The sequence below is a fragment of the Sceloporus undulatus genome, chromosome 5, assembly GCF_019175285.1.
Source record: "Sceloporus undulatus isolate JIND9_A2432 ecotype Alabama chromosome 5, SceUnd_v1.1, whole genome shotgun sequence".
Taxonomy (NCBI): Eukaryota; Metazoa; Chordata; class Lepidosauria; order Squamata; family Phrynosomatidae; genus Sceloporus; species Sceloporus undulatus.
This window is the reverse complement of record NC_056526.1, coordinates 128,850,311-128,872,694: the sequence shown is the minus strand read 5'-3', so window position 1 is coordinate 128,872,694 and position 22,384 is coordinate 128,850,311. Positions and strand designations below refer to the sequence as shown.

Below are 22,384 nucleotides of genomic sequence, written 5' to 3'. Positions count from 1 at the left end.
GTAAGTTAGATTTTGACTTGGTCCAAGGTCCCTTTTGAGCTTCATGGCTGATAGGGATTTGAACCCAGCTCTCATCCTACATTTCAACTACACCATACTCTTGTTGTTCTTCTCTTAAGCATATGAAACCCCAGCAATCAAGTAGCTCCTATACAGTTTTTAATTATATGTGCTCCTGAGTAACCAAATCCATCTCTCCTAGAACCAAGTTTGTGAAGAAGTTATTGATGAAGGAAGCTCAGGAATTAATGAACAGGCCAGTTACGCTGTAAATAAGCTACGCCAATTAAATGACAAACTTGAATATAAGAAACAAGCTTTAAATTCTCTTTGTAGTTCACCAAAACCTGACAAAAAGGTAGGTTACCAGTAGCTTTGTTATTTGTATGCATAACACTCAGAGATTGGTTTTTGGGATAGTCATGAAGCTGAATTCAAAGATGTTGCCCGTTTTTGCTCGTTGGTTACTGACTGAAAATCGGTGCTTTTGAAAAACCCTGGTAATGTGTTGTGGAAAAATCCATGTTACTTGCAGCATTCTCCCAAGGTGAGTTTGGCAATGTGGAGAAGTGCTTGTGTTTTTTGTTAAAAACAGGAAAACATTGTTGTGTTAATAATGCATTATACTACTTGTTACTCATATTTGCTTGTGAAGATCAACAACTAACATTTAAAATCTTTTATATAGCTGTCTGACACTAAATTTAACAAAGGATTCCTGCAACCAAGTACTGTTAATTTTGACTGGCAGTGGTATTAAAGTCTTTGGTTGACAGGTTTCCCAACCCTGAAATCCTTTAACCTGAGATGTCAGGAACTAAGCCTGGGATGTTTCACCTGCAAAACGCATATTCTGCTGATCAGCCATGGCTCCTTTTCTCTAGTGGTAGCCTGCTCTTTGATTTAGTGTGAGAGAGAAAAAAATTGTATTAAGGCCTGTGGTATATGTACTATAATTTTGCTGTCTCTCATTGCTTGCTTTCTTTTGTGTGTTCTGTAAACAAAAGAACCACACAATAGGTTGGGCTGTTTCTTCAGTTCCTTGGTTGCTTCTAGTTTTCATGTACATTTTAAACAAAGGCTGAGTCTGCTTTGCATGACTAATCAGCTTCATTATGATTAGCAATTTACTCCTCACTGTCTCAAGAAGCTGAATCATAAATTGGAAAGAAGACTGCCTACATTGTGGTGTACAACACATAAAGAGGGGTTAAGCAAAAGAGTATTCGAACTGGGCCTGTTTTAAATGATTTGGCAAGAAAAAATATTATCTTTAATGAAAATGTTGCTGAAAAAGATAAAAAAAATTAGAGTTCCCTTGCTGACTATAAAGATATATAAAAGATTACGATTGCTTTTTAAAAGTGTATTTTTTTAAAAAATGACAATTGTCACTTGTCACCTAGAAACAAAAACCTCCTATAATAGATAAAGCTGTATGATTCTAGAACAAGACAATATTATAAATCAAGAGGCATTACTGTGCCCCCCAATTTGTAGTGATTTTCCTCTGACTTTGCTCCTTTTCATACACACACAAATGAATTACGACATGACAAGTCATGAAACCCTTTCTTTGGAGTGTGTTCAAAAGCACACCCTTTTGGTGGGAACATGCATGCAAATAGGTCACTGAATCACCTAACTCCAGTCTCAGAGGAGGATTTTTGTGTGTGTGTGGTGTGTCTTACTGTATGAATTTAGCATTTTCTAGATTCAGCCAATAAACTCAATTTTGGGCCATTTGCAGCAATATGGGAAATGTTACCACATGGAGTTCTGTAATCTGATATCTAAATTGATCTTTGGTCTACCTATTGGTGTCATGGTACATCTGATAAGGGGGTTGGGATGAAATACTGTTGCTAGTTGTTTTCCCATTATGTTTGATTGTGTATATAGTAGATGTCTCCCACACTGTTCAACAAATAATGGTAATCTGGTTTAGGCACTTCAGTGCATTCTCAGGCTTCTTCATAAAGAAGGATTTTTGTAATAATATTCCACAGATGAACCAGGCTCTTGGGATTATGCATCCGTGAGATGCACAGATCTGAACACATGCATTTGTAAAACACTAGAGATTTCTGTGTATGCCCATTAAAATTGAGTATGCAAAATAGCTATTCTTTTTAGGATTCAAAATACTTAGCCTTCTATCCGAGTGCCATATGGTTAGCTGTCTCTTCATAAATTCTATTTCCAGTAGCAAGGCATTCTGACTTTCTGCTGTCACTTGTGACTGTATGTCTAGCCATATTTTATTTCAAAAACATCTACTTAGATTATTGCCAGATAATTCTTAAATCACTGTGCTTTTTTAAAGTTTACAATATCTCTTAGAAACAATTTCATTGTGACCTCCTCACCTCCTTTTCCCATGAACTCACACTAAATAATCATTTAGCATTATATTCCGTGGCCTAACTTAGTTTTCATTTCAGAATTATGCTTGACCTTTCATGTGATACGGTTCCAATGCCAAATCAGAGTCATGTAGATGTACAACATTTTGAGAGTTTTATTAAATTTCTAATCCCCCTCCCACCTCAAGTCTTAAAAGGACTATCGTTCCTTCTCTTCTTTCTGCATATTTTCACCATTTTGGTTTCAGTATGTTCCAGTGTGATCACCTGCATTTGTTGCATAGAATTTTTATGGTATGATAATCTATGATAACCATTGTATTTTTTCCCTTGGCAGATTGTTTCTAAATTGAAGGATGAAATCACTCTGATGGAGAGAGAACACAGTGACCTTCAGTTGCATATTGAAAGAACAGATTGGTGGTGTGAGAATTTTGGCATGTGGAAAGCCTTTATAAATAATAGTGAGGTATAGCTTTTCCTTATCCTTTATGATGTAAGTGGAAACTTACTTTCTGGTCATACATGATTCCACGTGTTGACCTACTACCGTACCCTGAGTCATACAGGATTGCAGCCATTGTTTGTTATGGAGTTCCTCTTCCCATTTTAGTGTGAATACACACAAGTACTCATAATTGTTGATGATGTCAACAGTTTTGGGGTTCTGTTTCTCACGGTTGCTTATTATTTTTGTTGGGAAAAAAATCAGATTCTTGGGAGTTTTTGCGGGGAACAATTAACTGCAGCCCAGGTTTGCATACAATTAGATACAATGAGAGAAGCTTTAAGGCTTGTTTTCCCACTTGTAGCAATAACAATAGCTATAACATTTCTATACTGTACCGCTTATCAGTGAAATATTCTCTTTGTTTAGGTCATAGAAGAGAATGGCGAACAAGTGCCCTGTTACTCTGTTATGGTGAGTTTACAAGAGATTGGTGGTACTGAAGCAAAGGAATGGATGGTTCTACGAAAACTCAGCGAGTTTCAAAGCCTGCACCGGAAACTTAGTGAGGTACAGAGAAATGGCGGGAAGTTGATATTGCTTAGTATCTTGTTTGAAACATGGGTGGGCAGCTCCTTTATCTTCAAGGTCTACTCAGCCCTTCTTTTAGTAGGGCAGAAGCCAGAGGTATGTTTCATGTAATAATCCAGTGCTGTCTCAGGCACTCAGATTCCACAGTAAAGGCACTTGTCACATAGAACTAAGAATTTCTCAGTTGTAGAAGATGTACACTGGAACAAGGCTGAGGCATTACATACAAAAAACTCAGAAATTTTGTGAATGATCCCCTGCTCCTTGCAAGGTACAAGGTTTTTTAAAACAGACTTTGACTTCAAATTTAACAGGATTAAGTGGACCAGGAAGTATTACTTCAAAAGACACCTTGCCTCTGAACTAAGTTATTTTCTTGTATATAGGAGGAGCAAAATAATCTTGGGACACTCATTTTGGGGAACAGAGACTCTATGCACTCTGTTGGTGTAGTTAGGTAGGAGGGGGAGGTAGCATCATGCAATGATTTGCAGTGTCAGGAAAGGAAGAGGAGAGAGGAAGGCAGCATTGGTACCTCAGTCAGAAGGAAGAGATGGACAGCTCTGGGCCTCCTATGTCTTGAATACTTGTGTTCAAGGGGTCATTGAAACTAAGGCACTATGGAAGGGGTGGCACAGGTGATTAACTCATCCCAGCTTTGGCACTGCAGACTCCTTGAAGCCAGGCATTTAAGAAATAGGACCTTGGCCAGCCTCTGGAAGGCAGTGAGTGGTTACCCCTCCTCTCTGCCACTGCTGCTCTTCCATTTGTACAAATTCTGGGAAACCTTTCTGCATGAGTGCAGAGACTCAAATTCTTCACATTATGATTTGTTGCACAAGCAGTTTGTCATTAAAGGACCAGAACCTCCAGAATCCCAATATCATCTTGGCCACTAGGTGGTTGGGAATTTGGGGAATCAGTCCATGCTGATTTGGGGATTCTAGGAGTACTCAAAATGTAACTTTCCCAAGCTATAAGCATGTGCTTGTTTTAATTTCTTTCTATAGTGTTTCCAAAGAGCCTGAGAAGTTTTTAGTAATGCCATTGAACATCACACACAGTATAGTGCTGCTTATACAATAAAGTGACCAAATATGCTAATGTGAACGTTAATATAATAAGGGTCAAACTAGGTGTGATGGAAGAAATTGCTTTCTTTAAAAGAAGAAATACAGGATGTTCTATGTTCTCTGAATGCTAAAAGATAAGTTCCCAAAGATAGGTTCCCAAAATAAAATTCAAAGATATAGCAATGTTAGCCTGGAAAATTAGTTTGTAAAGGGATCTTGTAGCACCTTTGAGGCTAACTGAAAGAAAGAAGTTGGTAGCATGAAATTTTGTAGACTTGAGGCACATGCATCTGATGAAGTAGGCTCAAGTCTATAAAAGCTGATGCTGCCAATTTCTTTCTTTCAGTTAGTCTCAAAGCTTCCGAAAGTGTGATGATGACTGAGAGTAAAATATGACATAACAACACAAGAATGAATTACAGTCCACTCTCACTTTACGTGAGGTATCTATTCTGGACCACCACCACCCCACGTTAAGCAAAAGGTGCGTATGCTCAAGCCCCATTGGATGGAATGTGGCTTGGGCTTGCCGCACGGCTGTGTACGTGCTCCATGGGTGCACACGCCATTGTTTTTAATGGTGGGCAGCTTCAGCGTAAGCTGAAAGCTGCCTATAATGAGCCCGTGTATGGCACAGGCTCACTGTATATCTTTTCTGTTGCTGTTTCTACTTTATTAACATTTATTTCCTCAAGATAGTGCTATCAGGAGAGATCGGGTAGGCAGAAACCCACTGAGCCAAGAGTACTGTCATCTTGGTATTTCTTATTAATTGCATACATGTTTCTTGGTACCTCAATCAGCAGAGGTGGCATGTTGTTGAACTACCTTTCCCAAATACACATAAAAATTGGGGGGAGGGCACTCCAAAGAGATATGGAGAATGAAGAGATTTGGATTGTAGGAATTCTGCTGTATTCATTACCTTATGTGGGCTGAAATTATTTTCAAGGAAAATGACATGGAGCAATTACTTCTTATATACCAGTATTGGTTTCATTTTGAACTTTCATTCCTTCCACGTCTTTCATTTCTTCTGAGTGATATCAGAACTGTTTTGTTTTCTTTCACTCTCCACAAACTTTTTGGGGTTTGTTTTTTACATTTATAGAACCTTATTATCAGTGTTATTAGCTGCTGGAGCAATCAAGGGAAGTATTCCTACTTGTGTTCATGCGTTCTCAGTGGCAGTTCTGTATTCTGTTCTGGTTCTCATCATGGTAGAAGGACATAAATGTATACTGTTTAAAAATGTCTCCACCAGCCTTTACTAGAATTCCAAGAACTGTCTGGCAGAAATAGATCAAGACAGATGGCAAGGAAACGTATATAAAACAAATAAAATCTCTTTTCTTAATTTAACTTAATTTGCTGACATGATGCTCAACGTTACTCTGAAATTTGGCAAGATGTCACCTTCAGTTGGACATCAACTTGTATCATACAATAAGAGAGTTGTCTGAAAGGAAATGAAAACCAGCACTCCCATCCCTGACTTCCTTTTTAGTCCTTGGTTTGTAGTCAAATGTGCAAATTCACATTCAGAAATAATGGGGCTTTGTTTTCTTCTCCTCCCACCTAGTGCTTCCCATCATTAAAGAAAGCTCAGTTGCCTTCACTCAGCAAACTGCCCTTTAAATCTGTAGACCAGAAATTCATGGAGAAGTCTAAGAACCAGTTAAATAACTTCTTACAGGTAAGGAATCCTAAGATCTTACTGATCACTGAGGAGTATCTTCTTCTAAAAAAAATTGATACCTCAGAATGGTTCAGTGTATTTTCTACTGAGGTTATAAGCATGGGTTTCAGATTTTTACTTTTTCCTCCTGATATTTCTAGACCCTGTGGTCTAAGCTGAGAGAAAGTTATGATCGTGTCCCATTGAAATCAATAGGAAAAGTTATTTATTACTAGTTTATCTCTCATTAAGTAAGACTTTAGTATGGCTATCTTCTTTTCCATTTAGAATTATGGATTATTTTAGTGTACAGTTCTTATTTTAAGGACATACCTTGCCATATAGTTTGTGACAAGCCGGTGTTTGTGCAACACAAATTGAATGAGTACCCTTGCAAGAGACTTAGAATTGGCTGCTGAAGGAAGACCTGGGTTTGTCTTATATCCAGTTGCTTTTGTCCGTAGCAGGTAATGGATTCTACTGTGTACTATTGTATATCTGTATCCTGACACTGTCAAAAAAGACATCCTCTCTCTGATATTCAGCTTTTATTGCTTCATATGTTCTATGGGCCAATTATTTTAAAAAGGTTTTTCCTCATATGCCTTTTGATGGATTCTATTGTCCTTTAGTGTACCTGGGGGAAAAACCTGATGCTTGATTACATCTTAATCTCACTGCCAACCATAACCAGCCCTCACCAATCATTGTGTCTTATTTGTCCAATCTCCCAAAGAGATACAGCTACAAATTTTGTATAGGCTGCCCTGCAGAGAGGCTAAATAAAATTCTGAAGCTGCAGGTGGATACAGTCAAGAGTTCCACACGTATGCTTTTTAAAGCCAAAATGAAAGCGTCATTTGGCAAGACTGCAGAGGATAGGTACCTACTGTTAATTTCAGAGTGTATGAACTATACAACTGTGCTGTGTATGAAGAAAAAGATAACTGGCAATGGCTTGATAATTTTGGACACTACAACTAATATTTTAATATTTATAGAAAATCAAAGTAATAACATAGTATATATTTAAAACCCCACAGTAATCTGCATTTCTTGAAGAGTAGATCCCCATTTGTATGCATGGAATAGCAGTCTGTGGCGGTTTACAGACTGCCCCTTTGGGGCGGCCTGTACCCGCCCCTTTCCCCACTGTATCGAGGCCTCAGCTGCCACAGCGGCAGCCTCTTAGGGCCCGATCCGCCGCTTTCTAGGCTGCAGGGAAGCGGCAAAAGGCCACTTCCCCGCGGCCTGGAAAGGGGTGCCCTTGGGGCTTCAAGCCCCAAGGACATCCAACGGTGGCAGGGACAAACAGAAAGGAGCCACTTTCTGCTTTGCGTCGCTGGCGCAGTCGTCTAAAGGCTGCGCCCAGCGACGCAAAGCTGGAAGGAGCTCCGAAACGGAGCTCCTTCCAGCGCAGCGGAAAGGGTGCGCCAGGCACCCTCGCATGGCACCAGTACGTCACTTCCGTGCTGCTCCATTTGGAGGCGGCGCGGTTGTGACATACCAATGGCGGCGCCATTTTGCACGTGTGTATAGGGCGCCGCCATTTTGCATGTACTAGGGTTAGGGCACCTGTGTTACTTTTCGATGGGCTCTGTTCAATTTTATTTTTTAAGAACATATGTCATAACTGTGATCAGATACTATCTGAGAATAGTCTTACCTCTGTTTTATTGCTTAGATTTTGTGCAGTTCGGCCTTTCCAAACTGCACAAATATGTGCACTTGTCCATCTGTATGTATGTATGTATGTATGTATGTATGTATTCATTTATTTATGTTTTGTTGCTTCTGCCACTCCTACTATGCCTCTCCAAGCCAGTTTTGAACATGTGCTTATAAATATGTAGATGTGGCAGTATAATTCCCTCATATTTATACTGAAAAAAAGAAAAGCTCTGCTGTTGATACTCTGACATTACCAGCAGTAATTTACAGGCTAAGAATTTATAAGTCCGAATTTATTCAATAAATCTTACTTAGCTAGTGTGCTGGTTTCTGAGAAAATGTGTACAGTACCACTTCATGTTTGTAGCCAGAAGACTACATGCTTAAAAACTTGGCACTGTAAAAGAGGGCATGTGAGGATCCTTTCCTTTTTAGAAAATGATCTTGTTGGAGAAAAGTTTAACATGAAATCTTCTCTTGCCATGGCACTTTTCCCTGAGCAGAAAATGTTAATTCAGGTAGTGTGGTCCAAGAGAGAGATCCTGAATATTGCATAGATTGACCCTTATATTGAACATATATAAGAAAATATATTTCTCTCCATATATGTTAAGTAAGCACCAGTGTGCTCTAATGGTCTGAGTTTGGTTTAGGAAATCCAGATTGAACTCTTCACTCAGCCATGAGACTCACTGTGTGCTCTTGGTGTAATCGATCTTTCTGAGTTTGACCTACCTCAAAGTCCTTGACCTGGTACAAGGATAAAATGGTGAAGAAGAGAGCCATATGGACCACCTTGAGCTTCTTTGGAGAAAAGACTGTATAAATTGCTGGGGTTTGTCCAGGACCCCTGTGGATACCAAAATCTGTGGATGCTCAAAACCCATTAAATACAATGACATAGTGAAATGGTGCCCCTTATTTAAAATGTCAATGTTTGTTTTTTGGAATTTAGATATATGTTAATTATTTTGAAGTCATGGATGATTAAATCCATGGATAAAGAAACTGGGGATATGGAGAGCCTAATGTAAATAAAATGCTAATAGTGGGACTGATTGCAGTAACTTTTGCTCAGGAGGAAAAAATATGTAGGGTGAATCTACATATCTTCCTGCGTTGTTCTGTTTGTTTATTTTTTAAAAGATATTTTATTTTTATGGAGAGAAGAGGTACCATAGTTGGAGTTTCCAAATGGTCAGTATATGAATATGAATAGAGAGGGAACCCATCTTTTGCACTGTTTTGCATGCTGTGAGTAAGGAAGACACACAGTTGTTATGGAGCCACTGGAAGGAAGACAGGCTTAGCAAAGTGCAGCCCAAATGGGAAAGACATCTCACCCCGAGATTTCAGAATGAGGCACCTTCCCTGTCTCTCTCTGCAGTTGCTTCTCTGGTCTTAAAGTAAGTAGGCCTATTTCCCTCAGAGCATGTAATGATGGTACAGCTTAAACCTGCATTCTCCTTTCTCCTATCCTGTGTTTTTCCTTTTATTTAACTCACTGCCAGGAATGAGTTTAGGAGACAATTAAAACTATTTGATTCTGGAAACCACTGCCAACTTTGAGTTCTCTCCAGATTAGCAAACACCGGTCTTGCTAATTAACAGTTATTGCTCTTCATCTTGCAGAGCCCTCATCAGCTCTGCTCCTGTTTTGATTGTTGCTTCCTGCTTAAAAATATGTACATAAGCAATCCTACAATTTCTGTGTCTTGCAATAATCTCACTTCTGTCTCTTTCCACAGAAATTGCTTTCTGATGAAAGGCTCTGTCAGAGTGAAGCTCTTTATGCCTTTTTAAGCCCTTCCCCAGAATACCTCAAGGCTATCAATGTACAGGGAAAGAAATCTTCTTTTTCACTTTCTTCTTTCTTGGAGAGGCTTCCTGGTGATTTCTTTTCTCATCAGGAGGTGAGTGTGTGAAAAACAATATATGGGGATAAGAGAATGACCTTTCCAAGGAACCACCTTGATGTCATCCCAGATAAACTATTTGCAAAACTAAGTGAACTTCTGGTAATATATTAAAGTTCTCTGCAAATTAGTTTACTCATGACTTTGTGTATATATGGGTCTATGTTACAGTGGTAGCATCTCTTATACAAGCCACTTTGAGGTTGGGGGGGGAATCTTTGGCGGGTTACAAACTGCCATTTTGTACGTATTCACTACGTATTAGGGTTAGGAAGGGGCGGTCGTGCGGCGCTTATGATGTCACGAGTGCGCCATTGGCGCCTCGCGGCGTCATAACTGCGCCACAGGAAGAAGCTCCATTTTGGAGCTTCTTTTTTGCTCCGCACAGGAGTCATGCGGTTTGGCTGCTGCGGCTCCCTCATGGAGCAAACAGCAGCGCCAGCAGACTGCCACAAAGCGGCGGTCTGTAACACACCTCTATTTCAAGTGAATTTGCCCACACAAAAATTGGGCTCACTAAAAGTGGCATATACTAGGCCATGTATAAGATTCTAGATTTAATCCATTTCATACTTAATTCATGTATATTGGACAGCAAAGCTGAGCAAGATATTCTAGAATGCAGCTGTCAGTATAGAAGGACCCTTGATATGATAGGTGAAGGAGTGTCCTTCTCCTTCACTGTGCACATGGCTGTGGGACCACGTCATCTCATGGATTTATTAAAGCAAAAATGAACGGGTGAACTGTAGTCTAAATAATAATAATAATAATAATTAATAAATAATATAATAATATTTATTTGTATCCCGCCCCTCTAAGAACAATCGGGGCGGCTAACAAGTTAAAACAAGTTAACAAGTTGCTAGAAGTAAGACTGGATATTAACAAGAGCAGCTGAGTGGGCCTCACAGCCTGAAGAGATCTGAATAGCTACAGTGTAGGTGCATGTTCTGACAAACTGATTTACACATGCATCTACATTATGCCATATCTCATCACTTCAACAAGTCTTAATTATTTTTCAGCTGAATACGCAATTCCATCTACTGATTATACAGATATATATATATATATATATATGTATATATGTATATATAAAATGGTGGCCTATTTCTGACATGGAAGCCCTTGCTGAATATAGCATGTAATAACTATGTGATCTCATTCCAACATGAATTTAAAATTAAATTAAATTTTAAAAATTATAAGAAAATGTTAGGCAAAATATATACAAGGTTAAAATCCCCCCCCCTTCTTTTTCACTGCTAACATCTTGAAGCTTAGTCTCAGAAGTCTTTTTATAAGGTGTTTGCTTACAGGGGAAGCAGTCACTTATAGCTGTTATTATTTATTAACACCATATACTACACTTTTTCAAAATTGTTTTATTTAAAGTTTTCAGCCTATATGGAGCCACTGTGGAATAGTAGTCTGAGTGTTGGACTAGGTAGAACTCTGGGGGACCAGGGTTCAAATCCCCACTCAGCCTAGGAACTTGTTGGGTGGCCTCAGGCAAGTCACACTCTCTCAACCTCAGAGAAGGACAATTGCAAACCTTATCAGAATAAATTTTGCCAAGAAAACCCCATGATAGGGTCGCCATAAGTCAGAAATGACTTGAAGGCATATAACAAGAAGTCTGTATATGTTTCCTAAGAGGAGGAGGAGGAGGATTATTATTATTCTTTATTTATATAGCGCTGTAGATTTGCACAGATGAGAGAAAACCATTATTAGGAGAAACTTCTACATCTGCCATAATGAACAAGAAATGTTCCTCATTACAGGGTATGTGGGGAGCCAAAATGATCACCCTTATTTAACCTAGTTTCCCATCCTTCCTGTGTTTGTGTTGCTTCTTCAGGAAGAGGCTGAAGACGATGATGATCTGTCAGACTACGGGGAGGATGTGGATGGGAAACGGGATGCCCTTGCTGAGCCTTGCTTCATGTTGATAGGCGAGATTTTTGAGCTGCGAGGAAGTATGCAGTGAAGCTAATGTATTTCCACATTAAATGTTTTCTTCAAGAATATTTCAATATGGGAAGGTGGGGTTTATTTTTTGTGGGTGAAACTTTGGCTTATGTAGACATTCTACGAGAACCCTGTTGGATGTTAAATAATTTTACTACAAGAGCTGATCCGTTATACATATTAGTATGTCAGTGAATGGCGAGCTGGACAGGTGAGCCAATGCTTCAGTCAAGCCTTAGAATCCACATGAATCCAGCATGAGGATTAGAGACTAGGTCAACTTCTCTCAGGCATGCCAGTACTCTCAAACCCAGATTATGTGGTGAAGAAAGCTGAAACTGGGGGTGAGCAGGCTAATAACCACACTGTGTCCAGATATGATACTAGTCATTAAGAATGTGAAGAATTGTCTCAGAAGATGTAATTTTTAGAAATATTAATGGAGCAAAAGACTTATTGTCAAAATGTGATCAATGTATTATGAATAGATATATTAAAAGAGATAAGAGATATATCAGTTAATGGGACTGTAAAACAGGGTTTTGTTTTGTCTTGATTGTAAATGTACCACCTAATTCTGTTTGTATTGGTTTAAGAGAGAATCATTACAAGATATAACTGGTACATAACACCATGTAAGAAATCCCCCTGCATGTGCATGAGTTACCTCTCCAAACCATTTCATGCTGATGTTAAGCAGTACCAATGTTGAATAAACCGTAACTGCATGTCCAGTGTTCACTTCTGTGTTCTGCTTTCTTTTCTTTCTTTTAGTGTTTAAGTGGGTGAGGAAGACACTAATTGCACTAGTTCAAATCACTTTTGGGAGAACCATAAACAAGTAAGTGTATTATACTTTCTCAGATTCTAGCAATGTTGTTCAGTGCTGCTTGTTCAGAAACAAGTGTGTGAAAATTGAAAGCAAAGTCCATTTCACAAACGTTTGTTAAATATTTTTAAGCCCTTGTACATCAAATGTGGCATGTGAACAGGGTTAAACTAAAAAAGTAAAATGTAAAATAATTTTGTGTCAAACTAACCTAAAATTTGATAACAATGTTTTTAAAAAATTGTGATATGTATGAATTTGCATATATTTCCTTATTTTGTAAAATTCTGTTTTTGCTAGCCATGGTAGTAAAGGGTTGGGGTAGCGTAGAGTTATCAAAATTACTGTCAAGCATCTGAGGGTGCCATTATATTCAATTTCCCAGGAGTAAATTCTCCTAACTCCGCACATAGGACTACACTGTGAAACTTTTCCAGACATTGCATGAACACTTTTAAAACTTTCATCCCAGTTGTGAGAACTGGAAATGTTCCCGTTTTCAAAAAAATAAAATAAAAATAGAAAGCTGAATCGTTCACCTTAAACTTAATGTATACAACCCATGGCTGTATGGAAAATACAGTGCATGTACCGTATAAACCACCAGAGGAAGCAAAAGACTGAGATTTGGTTCTGTGTGTTCCACAGAGCAGTGTTTCTCAAATATTTTGAAGAGTTCTCTGTAAATTAACTCTTTCTTCTGAGCTTTGTTTCTCCCAAGAAAATGAAAGATTATCACATTGATAGATAACAGGTTTCTATTTTATTTTTCATTCTTAATGTTAATATATGTAGCATGTATCGGAAAAGAATTTAAGCATGTCCTATAGTGGGGTGCAAGCCTGTCTCTTGCAAAAGCCAGAGAATTGCAATGATGTGTTCTGTACACAGTAGACCAGTGGGAAAAGTACAAGCTTCTGAAAATTGGGGGGGGGGGGATTTCCCTTGTTGTACAACTCAACTAGGAATACATAGAAGCAATGACAAATTACAACACAAATTCATCCCTACTTGTTTCAAACTGTAAAATGCTACTAAAATGATACTATAGCCAGAGGTCGGTGAGATTTATCTATGTGTTGAGTTGCCATTCAGCAATTAATTCTATGGGTCTACGCTAGTTGAGACTAACCAGGAGGATTCAGGCCAATGAATTCTATTTGCTATAACTAAAAAAAGTTTCAGAACGTGGTAGGGGGGAAGTGGACAGGACAGCAGGGGCGGCTTGAAGCCGCCCCTTCCAAAGATGGATTTGGGGCTGCAGCAAACACACGCAGCAGCCCATTTCTGCATTGTCACCAACTATAGCACTGATCACACTTCTGCACCAGGTGAATTGACATCTGACAGTCTTGCACTGTAACTGCACAGGAAGACAGGATTGCTACAAACCACATTTAAAGAAAAAAGGAAAGGAAAATGAGGACGCTGGACATAATAAACAAATGCTGTAGTTGGGAGAAATGTCCTCTTGAGTTAGAAGTAAGTAAAGTGATGGTTAATGTTGGACATGACTTTGGCAAAGTGTGGAGGAAAATTTTATGATGGCACTTTCATTTTCAAAGTCAACAATTCTGCTATTTCTGCAGTACTGTCATACAACGAGAAAAATGATGAGAACAGCAATATTTTTCCCTATTTTACCTGTAGTGCTTTGACATGAAGATGACCCAGAAATGATAACCCAGTTAAAGGGGTTGTCCTATCACTTGTCTTTAGAAACAAAAATAGCCATTAACTGCAAGAACAGAAATTTTGAAACCAAATCTGAGAAATTTATGTATTGATTGCAGTTGGAAATGAGGAATAGACTTCAAATCAGTTTAGATAATTCTGCTTCCACTCAAACCTCACATGAATACAATGCAGATAAGTAGCCTATAAGGTCTTTTAATACACCTGCTCCACCACTTCACTGTCAAAAGCTATGGTGATATCGTTAGAAGACAGGATTACAGACAAAATACTCTCAAAACAAAATGTAACTGAAAAAGAACATAGGATTCTTTCTTTGAAAGCTGGGACCTAGAGATATAACCAAGTGATTGTGGATTGCTCCTGTGCTGCATCCAGAGAATGGTCTTTCAAATGGTAAATGAAAACAAGCATAAAGTGAAAAGCATACTAGGGCAAAAAAAAGAAAACCAGTTTCAGATATACACTGATATGATGTCAGCTGGCAGCACCTAACGTGACCAAGAGATTTGGGGGTAATGGCAGAGGAAGGGAAAATACTTTTTCAGTCAGTCTTAACTATGAAGATGTTTACATGCTCAGTGTGTACTTTTTGTCCCCTCCATGTGTTCATTGTAGCTTACTCCCAAATAAGGGATAAGATAAATTTAATGCAGTCTATGTTGTGCCTATGTTGTCTTTGTTATGCCCAAGATTGTAAGGGCAACCTGTTTATCCTGAGAGCGTGTGATGAGAACCTCTCCCTCCGTGGACCTATTCACAGCAAGGCTGAGAAAGACATTGAGACACCAAATTTGGTTTTAAACACCATGCATGTAACATTTATTGAATCACACAAGTAACACAAACATTGATTATCAAGAGCTCTTTCACTCACACATTCATACAATACTCACACACACTTTCCTTCCGCCGAACATTGATCAGTTGTTCTCGAAGGCTGGGGATGACACCGTTGCCGCAATAGATGCCAACAAAATGGAGATGAAAGTCCAGGGTCTTTATACTTTTTCTTCTCTCTGGCTCTTGGCTGCTGAAGTCTTGCAATATTGCAGCCCATTACTCAACTTCCTCTTCTGGGAAGACAGACAGGTTGTTCAGATCAGTCCGTGTTCAAAGCAACTCGTTCTGTTCAAAGTTCTCCATTGTCCTGTCAGTTCCTCATCATGGCGACTCAGGAGATAAGGTTCTTCCCGGTCATGGTTCGTCACACCTGGACGGCACCCCGCTTCAGCTTCCAAGTTTCAGACTTTCCTCGCCTCGGTTGCCAAATACCTTCGTCACATCAGTGCTTTGCGCGGAACCATCTTGTTTGTTCCTTTAGCTTTGTTTAAAGCACAATTCCTTGGTTCTTCGGTTCTTCAGCTCTGGGTTTAAGTCAGAGCTCACTCATTCGTCTTACATACACCCCCTCTTGATAATCAATTAATTCAAAATTGATTGTCACAAAGTTATTGCTATAAAAGGTTACATAAGCTGGTTACATAAATTGGTTAAATGTAATAATGAGGTATGTGTGATAATACTATGAGGTATATTGTGAGAAAAGGAAAGAAAGAAAGAAAAGAAAACAATAGCACACTCAATCATGATTCATAATGCAAATTCATAAGGCAAATTCTTCTTCTTTCTTCTTGGGTATCACTGAAACGATACTACGTTGACATATGCGAATTAAAATTGGAAAACAACAGGTTATCACACAAATCATCACCACCACCATAGCTATTACTGTAATAATTTCTTTTATCCACACCGCAGATGGCCACAAATCACTTAGCCATCCGAAAAGAGACTAATTCCCTTCTATTCCTTTATCTCCTTCAATATCATTTTACAAAAAAAAAAAACCCTCCTTTTGCAGCTAACAAATAATTCAAGGCTAATCTTTGTTGCATAATCATTTGACTCAATTCTTCAATTTCAGATTGTAACATACGTACTATTTCCCCAGTAGCATTTATTGATTTTTCCAGTCCGTAGGCAAGTCACAGTATGCTCTTCCAATTTTCCTGTGCTATCATTCCCAGATATGCTCCCAAAGTGAGGATTCCTGTGAAAGCTCCTTTGACAGCCCTCCCAATTGATGTACAGTGGTACCCCGGGTTACGAATTTAATTCGTTCCGCGGCGCCGTTCGTAACCCGAAAGATTTCGCAACCCGAAAAAGCCATAGCCGCTAGCGCTGGAAAGCCGCGATTTCGTGCGAAAAAGCGCCGAAAAGCACCAAAAATTTTTTCGTAAGCCGAAAAAAAAAACGTAACCCGGAACAGTTTTTTCCTATCTAATTTTTTTTGTATCCCGGAAATTTCATAACGCGGTCATTTCGTATCCCGGGGTACCACTGTACCATCTGACAATCGATATCTATGATCACAGTGTCAGAGCAATCTGGTCCTAAAACCCCACCACAGGCATCCTGCTTTCGCCTAACTTGGAGATCCTGAGACTTATATACAAGAACTGGAAAAATCAAGTATCCCACCCCTACACATTGATAGTTTCCTGGATGAAAATTGGTAGTCCATTTGTCAAAGAGGAACCACATGTTCAGGTCTTGAGGTTACCAACCCGAACATATGCTTCCCTGTCCCAACCCAAACATAACACTCCCATTTACACGAAACATTGGGTATTTTGGATACCTCTCGTTCAATTCAGTTTGATTTAAGTCTTCTGGCATATAACTTTGATTATAAGTTCTATACAAATAAAATTTATTCATAGGTTCTGGATCCTGAAGGGGCTAAGTCTGATTTGCCCCTTGGAAGTCTTTCCATCTCTTGCTTCCTGTGATTTAATCCTAGAAAAGAAAATATACAACCAAACAAACTTGTTATTTTTCAACTCAATATACTTTTATCTGGTTTCAAGCTGTGTTGTCTAGGTAGCATGTTGTAACTATGACTACCTCGGTGAATATCATGTCATGCAGAAACCATTTGTATTGTTTGATACAGGGTTATCTCTTGAAATCTGAAGATGAGTTAAGTGTTTGTCTAATCAGGCACAATATTATGTCTAATTCTTTTTATCACTTATGTTTCAAGGCAAATTCGTGACACTGTAAACTGGATATTCAGTGAAGCAATGCTTGTTTACTATATCAATATATTCCGAGATGCTTTTTGGCCAAATGGGAAATTGTCATCCAGCACAAAGCCCAGACGTGAAGAGCAAAGCCGGGAGACAAAACAGAAAGCACAGCAGAAATTACTAGAAAACATTCCAGGTGAGCTTGTCAGTCAAGTGTAATATGATGGCACTGAGAATATAATTGAACCAAAGGGATGATAACAAACATCACTTGCCAGTTCTGTAGCCCTTCAGAACAATCCAAGAGCTTTGTAGGTAAATGTTTCTTTCTTTAACAAGCACATTTAATTTTAGAAAACAATTACATACACTTGGGTTTCCTGTTTAACTTCTGTAGGGATTCCTGTCATCTATCCAGTATTATTCCCTCTGGTGGAAGACTGGAGCTGTTCCTTTCAGAACCAATGAGGATCTAGTTTAGTTGATATGAAGAGGTCAGGGAACACCGTATCTGTAAATGGGAGCATGGGAAACAGTGCCCCCCCCCAGTGGTTGGGAACTAACCCTCTGTCAAGCCAAGCCAAACTGATTAACAATTGAGGTGATTCCATGCTGAACTTCATCAGTAACTTATACAAAACTATTGTCTCTGTACAAAATGAGCAGAGGAATAATAGGACAAAACAATTATGCATCTATGACAGTTTTAATTTTTGTTTGTTTGGGCCATATGAGTGTGTGCTTGTTGTTTTATGGTGTACTGTTTTTATTTTATTCTTGTAATCTATTTAGATTGGAATAAAGACATTTAGGTGTTTTTTAAAAACCCAAATATGTTGAAATTCCTCAAGTAAAAGAAATTTGCACTGTGATTCTAGTTTGCCCTGTGATTTAGAAAAAAACTATCATGATCCAAGCATTTAAGGTTTTTAATAAATTGATTATTTTAATACAAGGGTGCAATATTTTGGTTTGCATTGAGATTTTATACACTCTGGCATAGATGGGTTACGATTTTCTTATTTTGGCCTTGTTTCTGTTTCATTTTGTAAGGAACCGGTTTAGTGTAACCTACATTATAATGTATATGAATACTAAGATTCCTCTTTTATTGTTTGTCACAAGCCAGAATACCTCTATACTTTAGTAAAGAACTACTGGGTGGGTGAGCTGACTGTCAGTATTTTAAAAAACAATGTAAAGGCCAGCATTTCATCTTTAAATAGCTAGTTCTGAAGTGTGTGTGTGTTGTATGAAATAAATATCAGTCCTGTTCATATGGATACTGTACTGCTACAATTTCTGTATTGAAAAGGGAATAAATTAAATCCCATGTTGAAAATCTCCAGGAAAACAATTGAGGGACAGTTTACTGAATTCTGGAATTAAAAAGTTATTTGAGGCAGAAGAGAACAGTCTGGCTGTGTTCACAGTGAATTACTAGCTAAACAAAGATTTAAAAATGGATTTCTCAGGTTCAGCACTCCTTTCTGTTGAGCCACAATGCTGCTGTGTCTGCAGTAGTTGAGTATTTGAGGGAAGGTGTGTTTCAACACAGAGTGAAGATGTATGAAGGTGGCAGAGCTGTATGTGTCCTACTATCTAATCAAACCCTTTTCAGCATTGCCTGATACAGACCACTCACAGTGCTCTTGCCATTACTTCTTGTTTGGCCCTTAGACATAGACAAAAAGCAGCATTTTAATATGAAGCGTGAACTGTATGTTTTATTTTTTATTTGTACAGTGGACCCTTGTTATACACTAGGGTTTGGTTCCAAGATCCCCTGTGGATAACAAAATCTGTGTATGCTTAAGTCCCATTAAATATAATGACATAGCAAAATAGTGTCACTTATAAAAAATGGGAAATCAAGGTTTGATATTTGAAATTTATACTTTTTTTTCAACATTTTCAAACCGTGGATGCTTGAATCCATGTATAAAAATCTGTGTATAACAAGAGTGATCTATGTCTGCATAGATTTAGCAAATACTATATATTATCAAAACCAGATTAAACTATTTCTTCCAGATACTCTCCAGAATCTTGTGGGACAGCAAAATGCTCGCCATGGTATAATCAAAGTATTCAATGCACTTCAAGAAACCAAGGCCAATAAGCATCTTCTTTATGTGAGTTATTAGCACACTGCTTTAAAGCATAGTGGTTTCCTCTGTGACATACATGTACCTTCTCTCCACAGATATTTGAACAAAAATTTGAATATTAGTTCCCAGAATTTAGTCTCTGATTACAGCATTAGATCTCACTTTTATGTTTTACTGTTTTAGAATTAGTTGTAGAACTGACTACCTATGGATAACTAAAACCCACTGGAGAAAATCTACAGTATGCAAAAATCCACACAGACAAAGCTGGGGCCCCTGTTTCCTTCAAATTCTATGTCTCTAAGGATGGATTCTGGTTGAAATATGAAAGAGCAGATGGGCTAAATTAGAGGCTAATTTCTGAAATATCTCCAGTCATGGTGCACGAATTCAGAAGATTTTTGCTGTCAACAGACATTGATATATAGGAAGGATTTGACACTCCCCAGTGCTACAGTCACTGGGAAGATGTAAGGGGGGTGGAAAGAAACTAGTGTTTACTATACAACTTGGGGAACACAGTGTTGCAGTTCTGTATGTTAATATGCATATAGTCTCCTTTTACTCTTGGCCAGACTGTTAGCAATAATTTTCAGTACAGAGATGTTTAGATTTTTTTTTAATGACTATAAATGTAAAGGCCTTTAACTGAAAAATTCACGCACACACACCTTTTCCTCCAAAGTCTTTTTTGGGAGGTGGAGGAATTTGAAAAATTGAAAAAATATATTATGGAACATTTTCTTTTAGAATGATGAGTAAAATGTTTGAGACAAAGTATTCATATATTCTCCTAAATTATCTCTAAAAACTATGTAACAGGAAGACTTCATATTATGTACAGTGTCAGATAATTTCAATTCCTGACTTTGTTTTTTTTTCTTCTGGTTTTTTAATGGAAATAAGTGCTTTTTATCTGTTTTTTATCTGACACTGCAAAAGCCTAGAAGAAAATATTCTTCTTTTGTTTTATGAATGTTTATTGTTTCATTTGTTTTTTGTCTGCTCCTTATAAACTGGTAAAACCAAAAAGATTCTCCATTAGTTAAGGACTTTTTAGCTCCATTTGTAACAAATAATAAAGACAAATAAAAATAATAAAGACATAAAAAGTATACTAAGGGTTGTAATTATTGTCTGAATAAACTATACATGATAATTCTATGCCAAACCAAATTATACATATTACATTTTATGTTCCTAAAGTAATAAAGTGATTTTCAGTTTGTAAAGGTTTCCAATGCCACCTTTTTCAATTTTTCCAACCCCCTCCCCCCATTTTTCCTCCTGGGTTATTTCCCCATAGCTTCACTATTCCTACAGGGTCTACATCTCTGAAAATAACAAGATGCTGCTTATTATAGGAAAACCAGCTGTAATCCATGAAGAATGTTTATTAACTGCTTTAACAGGAGCCTTCACTTCATTCTGTTGACTGTTTTGTTAGCCATATCCACTATAGGGACAACAAGGAGGATTTGCTCCAGGGTTGGGGAACTGGTTTGGGATGACAAGCTCAATGTCTACCTCCCTAATCTTCTTTCGGACAGATGGTATCAGGGGCCTGGCCACACAGCCATGACATTGCTAACACTAAACTGGCTGAAGCTTCCAGCTGACATTTTGGCCTTTCTTGCCCAGGCAGGTATACTTAGCTAGCATTTTGGGGCATAACTGAGCCACGATAATGGGACTCAGCCAGGTCCTGAAGTGGACATGGCTCCATTTTTGTCCCCCTGCTATCCCTGGAAAGATGAGTGGGAAGGATAGCTGGCCTCAGGGAGCTAGAGCATCCGGTAGGGATTCAGATGGCTCCTAAAGTGCCAGTTGAATGATACCAGTTTCTTTCCAGATGCTGGAACTACAAGTCAAGAACAAAATCAACTCTGGGCTACCAAAGCCTCACCTTCACCTTCTCTCTTCCTGCCCCATTTTCCTTCTTATAGGGCAGGGCTTCTGAGAGGAAAACTCCGCAAGCAAGACTGGGGAGCCCAGGAGACTGGATTTAGACCCACGGGTTTTCTTCCCCTATTATAACTGAAATTGTCAAGTCAAGGAGGAAACCTATAATTTTAATCTCTTTTCTTTTACAGGTATTATTGGAATTGCTGCTAACTGAACTGTGCCCTGAGTTGCGAACTAATTTAGAACAGTTTAAAGCAGCTCAGGTCTGAATCTGCACAAATGAATTACTAGAGAAATGTCTATTATTAATAGTAGACATGAAACTTATTTCCCTCTTTTCCATAGAGGGCTGATTGAAGATTCCTGACAATTTATAGAGTATTTTTCCCCTTTGGATTTCACATGAAGCTAACAAGACTTGAAAAGAATGGATGATGATAGATAGGGTAGAATGCCAGCAATGTAATTTCTGGCTTTTATTTAATTTGTTCTATGAATAACTCCGTTTAAGGTGCAGGTTGAAATGTAAATGTTAATATGACTTGTAAGAATTATAGAATATTTTAAACATTTATGAAAGGCATTTTGCTTTAGTGGTATATCAATGAATGTTGTACAGTTAATTTCCTTGCTGAGGATAATGAACATTCCTCTATTTTTTCGTGTATTGAAGAGCCTTGTTGTGCAATATATGTAAAGATATTGTGTAAATCTTATTGTTTTTATTTTTACCAAAGATTTCCCATAGTTTGGAGCCTTTGTAAGCAATAAATAATAAAACTGGATTGTAATGCTTCATAATTAAGCTACACGTACACTACAGCTTGAAAATGGGTCTTAATTATATTTTCAGAAATAAATTGCAATGACTGACTTGGCAAGGGTTATAATTTAGATTTAATGTTGTTCTGAAACAGTGTAAGTGATCCAGCCTTATGTATGAATGACTTATCTTGCTGATAAGCTTCAAGTCCAGTTAAATTATTCATCCCCTCCTGATATTATCTTGCACTTTTTTTTAATATGCATTTTTTTTAAAAGGGCTATTAAAGCTAATTTGATTTTATGCTAGGGGTTGCTGGTTCATCA

At 38.2% G+C, this 22,384-nt stretch overlaps 1 protein-coding gene across 4 annotated transcripts in view; it reads left to right on the top strand.

The window, feature by feature from the left end:
• Nucleotides 1-22,169, top strand: part of SNX25 (sorting nexin 25) — an 80,263-nt gene extending 58,094 nt beyond the window's left edge. The window contains exons 10-19 of one of the 4 annotated variants that reach the window (XM_042468201.1): nucleotides 203-358; nucleotides 2,704-2,835; nucleotides 3,244-3,384; nucleotides 6,061-6,174; nucleotides 9,576-9,740; nucleotides 11,611-11,728; nucleotides 12,495-12,561; nucleotides 17,294-17,475; nucleotides 19,314-19,414; nucleotides 21,484-22,169. In XM_042468201.1, the coding sequence (XP_042324135.1) occupies nucleotides 203-358; nucleotides 2,704-2,835; nucleotides 3,244-3,384; nucleotides 6,061-6,174; nucleotides 9,576-9,740; nucleotides 11,611-11,728; nucleotides 12,495-12,561; nucleotides 17,294-17,475; nucleotides 19,314-19,414; nucleotides 21,484-21,564 (1,257 nt within the window). In that variant the 3' untranslated portion in view covers nucleotides 21,565-22,169. The other 3 variants (XM_042468203.1, XM_042468204.1, XM_042468205.1) reach the window with 3 other exon arrangements.
• The last annotated feature ends 215 nt before the right edge of the window (nucleotides 22,170-22,384 follow it).